The following is an 11,064-nucleotide window of genomic DNA, read 5'->3' as shown; positions in this document are numbered from 1 at the left end:
CGTGACTGCTTCAGGAAGCTATTCAGATCGGTTGAACTGTTGAACCACAGCGCTCATAATACCCAGTGGCGGTGTTACCGTTTAACTGGTTACACCGGGGAACTCGTTTTGTGATTATAAAGAGAGATAGATAGCGACAGAGAGATAGATAGCGAGACAGATAGAGATACTGTAGAGATAGATAGCGAGACAGATATAGATAGAGATAGGCCTACTAACACAGGGGTATCTCCTCTTGCACTTTATGTAGCACTTTTATCTTTTATTGCACTTTATATGTCGTTGCTGCTACATTGTATTGCCATGTCATAAATACTTGTGTATGCTGCTCTTGCTCTTTTGCACTTTTTGCATATCATGTATTTTGTTTTTGCTATGTTTGTAAAATGTAATGTTCTTAATTGTTTAGTGAGGGATGGAAATTAGCTGAAAGCTAAATCTGGCACTGTTACGCTTGATACAGTTTAATGTTTTAAGTGTTCATTACTGTGCATTGCCCCTGCTAAATAAACCATTAAATACATAGAAGAGCATCAGGACTGTTTTACATTACATGACATGTTACTTGTTATAAACTTTTATCCAAAGCGACTTACATGCTCAATACTGTGGACAATCCCCACAGGAGAAATTTGGGGTGAAGTGTCCCTGATCCGAACACCAACGCACTAACCCACTGTACCACATGCCTCCCTTTAGGCATATGATAGCTATGTGATTAACATGATGACAAAGGTATCCCAACTGTAGCTGTGAACATGACAGGATGTGTGATGACCTAGAAGAGCATCAGGACTGTTTGAGGCAGATGATAGCTATGTGATTAACATGATGATTCAGCCTCTATGGAGACAGACATCAAGCATGCTCATTTCTGACGTGGAGCTCATCTGAAGTAAACATTGAATACTGCTTTCTATTCCTACATCTTGTGACTGTGTGACTCCCTCTCTTGGATATCAGCATGTGAAGGACACTGATCAGGAACTAGCTGATGCTCTGTATGTGATGACTCCTTCCATTCTGGAGAGGATCTGGTGAAAAGTGATATTTTCCCAACAATTTCCAATAAATGTTATTCTGAAACATAACTATCACTGTTGTCTTTCCTTCTATAACACTGATGTAGGCCAAGAAAAACGTTGCATTGCATAATATCTAAACTTACATTTGGCACTTTAAACGTAGCCAAAAATATGTGAAGCTGGCGCTTAGCCCACCAAAAAGTGCATTGCAACTTAGGCAGTTAAGCATGTTATATCAGTGGGTCCTAATGGTGCAAGACGGGGAAGAAAGTCGAAATTATGAGATAAAAAGTCATTATAATGAGATAAAAAGTCATTATGAGATAAAAAAGTCGAAATAATGAGATAAAAAAGTCATAATTATGAGATAAGAAAGTCGAAATAATGAGATAAAAAGTCATAATTATGAGATAAGAAGTGCGCATGCGCTGCAGTGGTGCTGTCTTTAAAGATCCCTTCATCACCTTGCTGCTCTCCACCATGCAAACGGCATCTAGTCCTAAATAAGGTAACTATTACAGGTGACTTTTGTAAATGTTAGATGTTACATATAGCCTATATTGCAGCTACACTACAACAATGCAGTTCATAGCTTTGACATTACCTGTTATGAATATAATATATATGCCTATATTTTTGTGGTAAGTGTGTGTGCTGTGGCTCAGCTGGAAAGCGGTTGACTCATGACCGCAGGGTCCCTGGTTCAACGACTGAACAATACGTATTTGTTGTTGTTTATAAAAGCTACAGCTAAATTAGATAATTAATAAATGTATTCTTTGATATGGTTTAGCCTTTCTCAAGCTGGTTAAGTTTATGAATATTATTAAGGAATACAAATCCCTCTTTGCAATGTTTACCAGCCTCCTTGCTTTTCAATCACAATCATTCAACTGGAATAAATATAATATTGTTAACATGAAAATATGATTTAATGTTCGTTGTTTAGAGTTATTCTAAGGCTTTACTCATTGGGAACTCGGTATGAGATAGAGCACACTGTTGAGATTTCCAATCTGCCTGTTTTACACACTTTGACCAACAGGGGGGTTTGTGTTCAAATGAAGCCCATGATGAAGCCTCATGAGATGAACCCTTTTGCGAACCAATTGGCTGGAAAGCTTCAAAGCTTCATAAGGCTTCATCTCACCATCACTACAGTGTACACACACACTTTCTCAGGAACACAGAAAGAGAGAGAACCGTACACTGTATAAAAAAGAACTCGTAAAAAAACGGTCAAAGTACTGGTAGCAGCGGCTGCCAAACAAAAACCCTTAAATTAAAGTAAACTACTTGAACTTAAATAAAGTGAATAAACCATTAATTTACGGGAATTGTCCTTAACGATTTTACAGGAAAACACTGTAATTTTACAGATGTATCCTCTCTTTTTACAGTCAATAACATTTAATAAAAGTACAGCAGTACGGGCAAAAAAAACATAAAAACCGGTCAAATGACTGGCAGCAGCGGCTGGAACTAGCTAAACTAGTTATAAATATGTTTATTTACTGTCGGGTCAATCATTACAGGTTCTACAGCGTGCTACTGAGCCTGACGGGCTGTCAGGAGAGGGAGAGGAAAAGAGAGCACCCCGTTTATTTTTCCCATTTTATTATCCAGAATTACTGTAAACTTTTGAATAAAGTAGTTAATCTAATATTAGTAGTTTGTTTAAATGTATTACTTATTTAGTTTTCATTAACATAAAATAAATCTCACGTACCCCCTGCAGTACTCCAACGTACCCCCAGGGGTCCGCGTACCCCCATTTGAGAACCACTGCTCTAATCTATAATGTCAATTCCTAATTCAAATGACTCTTTATTTGTCTGTACTGCTTACACATTTCTTTTTCTCTGCTAAAGTAGCAGATCATATGACATGGTTAAGATCAACCAACACATCCTCACTCCCAGGTCGGCCTATGTTGACGTTATGTCAAGTCCCCTGCCGGCTTTTTCTAACGCAAGGGGGGGGGCCTTAGAGTCCTTTTCAAAGCAAGGGGAGGGCCCTTAGCGTCCATTTTCAGCTTTCCGGGATGTCCATATGCTTCTATGGACGCTCATGGAAGCACGGCATTCGTTTGTGTCGACTGCCCTTAAAGGCAATGAGAGCGTCCATTCTCATTGGATAACGGAGAATTGTACACCCGGAAGTAAGTATTCCCCCTACTGTCGATTGATTTTACAGTGATATCTGCACTACTCATCGACTAAAAAACACCAGATTTTCCTTGTTAATTACACAACATTGATTGGTTTAAATTGTGTGCAATGCTTTTGTATTTTTCCCCTTCGATTCGGAGAAACAAATATTTTTTCGGAGTAAAGGATGGCAGAAGACACTACACTACCCAGAATCCCCAGCTATCGTTTGGCCTACACCATGTGCTCTGTTTGACGTCACGTGATCTTCAAATTTCTCCCTGCAGAAAAAAAACATGGCCGAACTTCGTTTTATTCTCGGTGTAAAATGCCTATTTTATAGTTAGTTTGGCCATTAAAATGCGTTTTGATGTCATTTGATGCGAGAAATATGAGTTGTTATTTCAGATGATGTGTGCAGTGGATGTACATGATATTTAGTTTGCTAGTTATTACGAAGATTACTTCAGGAAATTGCGTCCAACGTTTTCATTGTTACCATGGTTGCTAGGGACGCTGCTATCGATATTATTTCTGTTATGTTGTGTAACTGTTTAATGGTGTTATCTTTATTGCTACCCCCTTCCCCGTCAATGTATAGTGTTGGTCCACAGCGCAAACGTATTAGTTTAACAAAATCCGCATCTAAAGATACGTTATTTTCCCCTGTGCAATTCCAGTCTCACATCTCAGAGCACATCGTCATTAACAAATACCGGAAACAGACCTAAAACATTTTTAAAAAATAAAATAATACCTTATTCCGAGTGTGCTTGCTTTTCTTTTTGAAAGTCATCACATACCGGCATTGTAATACACGGTTCGGCTGCATTAAATATTACATATCTGCCGTAGTTCTGTATTTATAGAGCCCTGATGAGAAGACAAACATGAGGAACTGAAAACGTGACGTGGATCATAAATATATCAGCCATTAAACAACATCTTACATTTCTTTATACACAATACGTCTCCTTGCAGTATCAACACTAATTCGGCTCACTTTTATATTTGATCCAATTGGTAGATAGGCTGTATTTACACCATAAAGGTGCACAGCTGATATAAAGGGACTCCTGGTGGTTAAAGCATGTTATTGAATTACATTATTTTTATTATTAGATATTAATAGGATCCTTATAAAGTATATTCATTACTCGTTATTCTCTACTAATAGTTAATTAAAGACTGTATATAATGACTATTTTGCACATCCCGTTCAATATTTCAAGATTTTCTAAGGTTTATTGACATATCATATAGGCCTACACAAGTATGGTGTAGTTCTGCACTGAATGAAAAACTTGGGTTGCAGGTTCCTCAATAGTGCATTACAAGACATCTATCAATATGTGTGCATACCTCCAGCAATGTTAACTATGTTGACGCACTTATTTTAACTGATATTATACATAATGTATTATACTCTTATAAGATGTATGTAGATATTTCATCTCCGGCCTTGTCAGGTATTGAACAATCAATAAATAAAGAACACAGAATTGTTGAATATAAAACACAGAATTTGTGTGATTATACTAAATGATTTTCAAATAAACACCACTGCATATTTAACTGTTACACATGCTGATGTAACGCAAATGTTCCAACTTGGGATCAATAAAGTATATCTTATCTTAAGCTGATCGATGGCTACTGCCATATTTGCAAAATGTGCCTCTGAACCTTGACAAGTGCATGTTTCAGGCTTATCAATTAATGTAATGTAATGTTATCAATGAACAAGAGGAGGTGTCACAGACATAAGACCAGCTGTTAAATAAAGCTCTTCTGACCTTAGCTGGCATGTGGGTATATATATTAATACTGCCCATTATGGGCACGAGCAATTTTCACCCATTTATTAATTATATGTTAAATGTGAGTGTTTCCTGTCCCCTAAACCTCCAGGGATGTACACAGTTTAATACTGGCAACTTCTTATTATGGGAAATACGAAAACGTCTTTTAAAACTACAACTCCCAGTAGAGACGTGCCATAGAGAACATGTTGCGAAACACAATAGCCAGCATGTGTAGTTCTGGGGACGGGGTGGGGGAGGGGGGGACGCGGTGGACCCGTTCAAATCCAGTTTTGGACAGTCTGCCGTGGTTCCATCCCATTTCAAGTGCTGTTCGAGGCTCGGTAACCCTCGGAGCACACTCTCCAATCACAGAGCTTGAGGACTATCACGGGGTTTGTCAAACAGAGCACATGGGATAGTGTAGTGTCTTCTGCCATCCTTTACTCCGAAAAAAGATTTGTTTCTCCGAATCGAAGGGGAAAAATACAAAAGCATTGCACACAATTTAAACCAATCAATGTTGTGTAATTAACAAGGATAATCTGGTGTTTTTTAGTCGATGAGTAGTGCAGATATCACTGTAAAATCAATCGTCAGTAAGGGGAATACTTACTTCCGGGTGTACAATTCTCCGTTATCCAATGGGAATGGACGCTCTCATTGCCTTTAAGGGCAGTCGACACAAACGAATGCCGTGCTTCCATGAGCGTCCATAGAAGCATATGGACATCCCGGAAAGCTGAAAATGGACGCTAAGGGCCCCCCCCTTGCGTTAGAAAAAGCCGGCAGGGGACTTGACATAACGTCAACATAGGCCGACCTGGGAGTGAGGATGTGTTGGTTGATCTTAACCATGTCATATGATCTGCTACTTTAGCAGAGAAAAAGAAATGTGTAAGCAGTACAGACAAATAAAGAGTCATTTGAATTAGGAATTGACATTATAGATTAGAGCAGTGGTTCTCAAATGGGGGTACGCGGACCCCTGGGGGTACGTTGGAGTACTGCAGGGGGTACGTGAGATTTATTTTATGTTAATGAAAACTAAATAAGTAATACATTTAAACGAACTACTAATAGTAGATTAACTACTTTATTCAAAAGTTTACAGTAATTCTGGATAATAAAATGTGAAAAATAAACGGGGTGCTCTCTTTTCCTCTCCCTCTCCTGACAGCCCGTCAGGCTCAGCAGCATGCTGAAGAACCTGTAATGATTGACCCGACAGTAAATAAACATATTTATAACTAGTTTAGCTAGTTCCTCGAGCGAGTAGATAAAATAGCTAAGTGTGATGTTCTAACTCTTAGTGTGTGTTTTGCTCTGCAGGTGATAATGTAGAGCTGCTTGTGTCTCCGTCAGCAGCAGCTGATCTCTCTCTCCCGTCCGATTAGACTTCACTCGCGTTTATGTTTATATCCATCAGATCTAGCTAGTTCTAGCTAATGATATGACTACCTGCTTATCAAAGGACACCTAAAAAATAAGCGTTGCTTGGCAACAGGGTGTGGCCGCAAAGTATAGCGCAGCATTATGCATTTGTTTATATGAGCAGTTATAGGTATAAATGATCATATGTTTTTTCTCCTCATTCCCCACACCCCGAAATTAATAAATAAATATACCAATTTTAGGAAAAGTAAGGAAGTTTGAGCAGTGTGGGTTTTATATGAACAGAGTTACACATATTTCAAAACGCGAAGTGTAATAATTGCAGTTTTCCTCCCTGTCAGAATGACAAAGACCCTCAGTGAAGCACGAGCCCATGTTTCACTACATTGTGAGTACAACTTATTAAAAAGATCAGTTCAATGCAGCTAATGTCGTCTTAGTGTTATTGCATGATGTTAAAATTGGTTTGCCATGAATTTAGTGATGGATTGTGAACATTTGAAATGTAGCATTTAAGTGTTTCTCATGTTGTTGTTTTAATAAATCAGACACTGATGGTGCGCTGTACCTCTTTATATAGGCTTTTTTCAAATTGTTTTTGCGCTGATCAGGGGGTACTTGGCTGAATCTTTTTTTCAAAGGGGGTACATTATTGAAAAAAGTTTGAGAACCACTGGATTAGAGTCAGACGGAGAAGGAGGAGACTGACAACTGACTGTTCTTTTATTTATTTCAATGTATATATAAATATTCTTGTGTATAAATAAATGTGGTAAGTTAATTTGTTTCATGTGGTTGTTGATTTACAGTTGACAGTTCACTTTCAGGGTATGAGTTATAATGTTAAGAGGGGGGGGGGGGGTGTTGTGTATTAACTGTTGTAAATAACACACTATTATTAGTAATAATGACATTACCAGCATCATGCTATCGATAGCATGATGTTGTTTTTCCAGAAATTCTCATCCACACAATTTAATTTCCCTAAATCAGGAAGAGCAATATTTATGATACAATGCAACTGTATTTTCACGTTACAGTTTATTCACATCGTTCGGCAGTTGTATGTAAAATGGGTATTATATGTGCTATTATGGGTTAGTCAGCAGGTGGCAGTAATGAGCAGTGATTCATTAGGAGATTAGATGTAGATGGAAATTATACTTCATTCAAACCAAAGTGGGAATTATTTTTGTCATAGTAGCATGTAAACAGGTATAAGTCAAAGTTTAAATATGATACATTAAACTACAGAAGCATTAACAGTTAAGGCGAGACACTACAGGTGAATAGTGTAATTTGTTTAGCTTAAATATATCAGTTAGGAATTTCTCCAGTTAATTACTTACATTAAGACAGTAGTTTTTTGTATTACAAGTTTTATGAAATAGTATGTTTAAATATGCAAATGAACCATTATCTCATGAAATATATGCACACTTTAATACATTTCAGGAACACAAATCTGAACATTGGATAAAGCCAGGTTCATTTAGTCTCAGATCACTTCCACATGTTCTCCATCAGCTTTGTATGGCACCTTGGACACAACACAAGAAGAACCTTTTGTTTTTGAAAGACAAACCTTTATTAAGGATCCAAACATTTCATTTGATCACACATCCCATCAGTAAAGTCTGTCCAATTATTTCATGATCAGTTTCTCTTTATCCACACCATGAATGTGTTTCATCTCAGCTGTTTCAAACAGAATGATACATGATTTCCTTATTGATTATTATCATGATAAGTTATGTTCTATAAAACATCAGAGTCTATTTGGACAACAACAACAACAACAACAACAACAACAACAACAACAATTAGTCTGCAAAAAATAACTGTAATATTATACAATGTATTTCCCGAGCAAAGACTCTAAGCTATTTACAGGAGAATAATGAATGATGTACTTATTGATTATGATCACGACAGCAAGTCATATCATTTTGAATAAACATGTGATGATGAAATAAGAATACAATGTGTAGAATAAAAGAAGCTCTGCTGCTTCCTCTCTGAAGACTCGTGCACTACGAGAGAAACGACGACAAGAATCAAAAGAAATATCCAACACATATTTAGAGCAAAGTTTACACATCAGTTCAGGTGAACAAGGATCCTCCTGAGCAGCGACAGCCTCCATGGCTACACAGACACAGGAAGGAGCCGGAAGAAAGTCCAACATCTACAGAACAACTCGTGAGGAGATGTTGAAGCCCCGCCCATCATGTTTGATTGACAGCTGATCTCTGCAGTGAAGACATGGACAATCAGCTCTGAAGGACACACGGTGAGTTTAAGAAGTAGAAGAGTTCCTCCAAGGACTTCAGGCTATTTGAGTTTACAAAACTCAGCAGTGTCTCCAGATGTGTAATAAAGAGAAACTCCAGCATGCAGCGGCTGAGTGAACGTGGTCTGGACTCTGTGGAGGAGAGTCATGGTTTCAGAGACGCTGTAGAAGGACAGAACACCTGCTCTGTGATCCAGGTACACTCCTACTCTGGAGGACAGAGGACCTGAGACGGGAGTGCTGATGCTGTTGTAAAGAAATGAATAACTGTTTTGGCCACAAACTAAGGACCAAGATTTGTCATTGTTTCCAAATACACTTTCCAGCCCTGCTCTGCTGATATTCTTGTATGCGACTGCTACACAAACTCCTCCCCCTCTCCACTCCACCTCCCAGTAACAACGTCCAGTCAGACTCTCTCTACTCAGGACCTGAGAGTAACAAGTGGATCTGTCTGGGTGACGAGAATAAGGCTGACCTTGTCTCATGAGTGTTGCTTTCCTGCTCCCCTCAGATAATACCAGCAGTGTGTGTGCTGTGTTTGGATCCAGAGTGATCTCCTGTGAACACGTGAAGAACCCAGCTCTGGAGGCGGGCTCTGCTGCTGACGGTAAAACCTCCACTTCAGTCGGTGAGACGTTCGTCCATTCCTCTCTCAGGACGTCCTGTAGTTTGTCTCTGACTGCTGACAGGGCCGCCGTCACGTCCTCAAAGTAGCTCAGAGGACGGATGTTGGTGCTGGAGGAGTGTGTAGCTCCACTGAGGGGGGCTGGCAGTGAGGAGGGGTAGCTGAGCAGAAACTGGTTGTGGTCCTCTGTGTGAGACAGCAGCTCCAGCTCAGCGTCTCTCCTCTTCAGCTCAGAGATCTCCTGCTCCAGCTTCTCCTGGAGCTCTCTGACTCCACTCACTTCTCTCTCCTGCTGGGATCTGAGCTGCTGCTTCACGTCAGAGCTTCTCTTCTCCACGAGACGGATCAGCTCAGTGAACGTCTTCTCGCTGTCCTCCACTGCTTTGTCAGCAGAGCCATTGACGGCCTCCACCTCCTGCTGAAGCAGCTTCACCTCCTTCTCTCCGTCCTGGATCCTCTGCTGGATGTTTAGTCGACTCCCCTCCAGCTCTCTCTGCCTCTCAGTCCTCTCTGCTGCAGCTGACACCGTGTCGTGGCCTTTGTGTTCGTCCACAGAGCAGAGAGAACAGATACTCTGCTGATCAGTGCGGCAGAACAGCTTCTTCACCTCGTCGTGACGAGAGCAGATGTTCTCCTGGAGCTTCTTGGAGGGTTCCACCAGCTTGTGCTTTCTAAAGACAGGTGATTCATAATGAGGCTGGAGGTGTTGGTCACAGTAAGAGGCCATGACACACGAGGCAGGACTTACAGGCTTACAGGATAGCAAACCCACGTGCAGGCCCGCCTTAACCTGCCATCAGGCCCTGGGGCTAATAGGTTTTGTAGGCCCCCTATTTAAACAACAAATCAAAGTCATTTCCTCGGCAGGCTCTGTGATCGCACTTCTCCACTCTGCTCTGCGCGCGCCTGGTCCTCTCCTCCAGATGAGTGACGTATCGGGCCTCCCTCATGTATCTGTCCGGTTGCCGTTGGCTCCCCTCCACGTAGCAAGTCCTCTTTTCGTCCTCTCCATCTCCTCCAACAGATAATGTCCCTCCTGTCTGTTTTTCCTCTCCCGCTACTCCATCGCTATCAGAACCAGACGGCTCCGAGGCCCCGCGGCCTGCACCGCTGCCGCTCGGTACAGAACTCATCTGTCCTTCCTGCTCACCCGGCCTACAGGTTTAAAATAACCTGTAAGCTTCGACATGTTTTGTAATAGCTGCTTGTCTCCAAACTTATTTTCCCTCAACAATTTCCTTTCCCGAGCGCCACTCTCAAACTTTTTCTTCTCCGACATTTTCTCCTAAACAACCTTCATCTGTCACTCAATCAGTCGCAATTTGAATGAATCACATGTGAAGCATATTCTCATTCTGATTGGCTGTTAGGTGGTGCCCACGGACTGTTTCGGAGTCATCATTTTTGAGAAAAATCTCTGGAATCCATCGATCTGATTGATTAGATTAGATTAGATATTTTCGTTTGGATTACTGGTCTGGGGGAAGCTCACGAGTGTGTGTGTGTGTGTGTGTATACGTGTGTGTTTGTGTATTTTTGCGTTTGTGTGTATTGTGTTTTTTTCCCGGGGAAAACACTCACGAGAAACACCGGCTGTTTCAAGTTACTCCGTTATCCGCTTGTAATTATGCCGAAGCTTCAAAGTTGTATTTATCATCTGAATTTGCCGAAACAAGTTTAATATTCTGAAAGCCAAGACTTTGTTTAATTGAGATCAGATGAAAACAAACTGTAACGGACCCTGCCGTGTTATCTATGATTACTATTCGCC

The 11,064-nt window shown here is 40.4% G+C and overlaps 1 protein-coding gene across 1 annotated transcript; it reads right to left on the bottom strand.

The window, feature by feature from the left end:
* Positions 1-8,158: 8,158 nt before the first annotated feature.
* Positions 8,159-10,020, bottom strand: LOC117452640 (tripartite motif-containing protein 16-like). The gene has a single exon (XM_034091347.2). It carries the CDS (start codon positions 10,018-10,020, stop codon positions 8,707-8,709), a length of 1,314 nt encoding a protein of 437 aa, XP_033947238.1. The 3' UTR covers positions 8,159-8,706.
* Between the last annotated feature and the right edge of the window lie 1,044 nt (positions 10,021-11,064).

This window comes from Pseudochaenichthys georgianus, chromosome 9 (genome assembly GCF_902827115.2).
Source record: "Pseudochaenichthys georgianus chromosome 9, fPseGeo1.2, whole genome shotgun sequence".
NCBI classification, from domain to species: domain Eukaryota; kingdom Metazoa; phylum Chordata; class Actinopteri; order Perciformes; family Channichthyidae; genus Pseudochaenichthys; species Pseudochaenichthys georgianus.
Note: the sequence above shows the minus strand (reverse complement) of the source record. Positions and strands in the feature narration are given on the sequence as shown.

Coding starts and splice junctions, on each gene's coding strand:
- LOC117452640 (XM_034091347.2), bottom strand. CDS start 10,020: ATGGCCTCTTACTGTGACCAACACCTCCAGCCTCATTATGAATCACCT.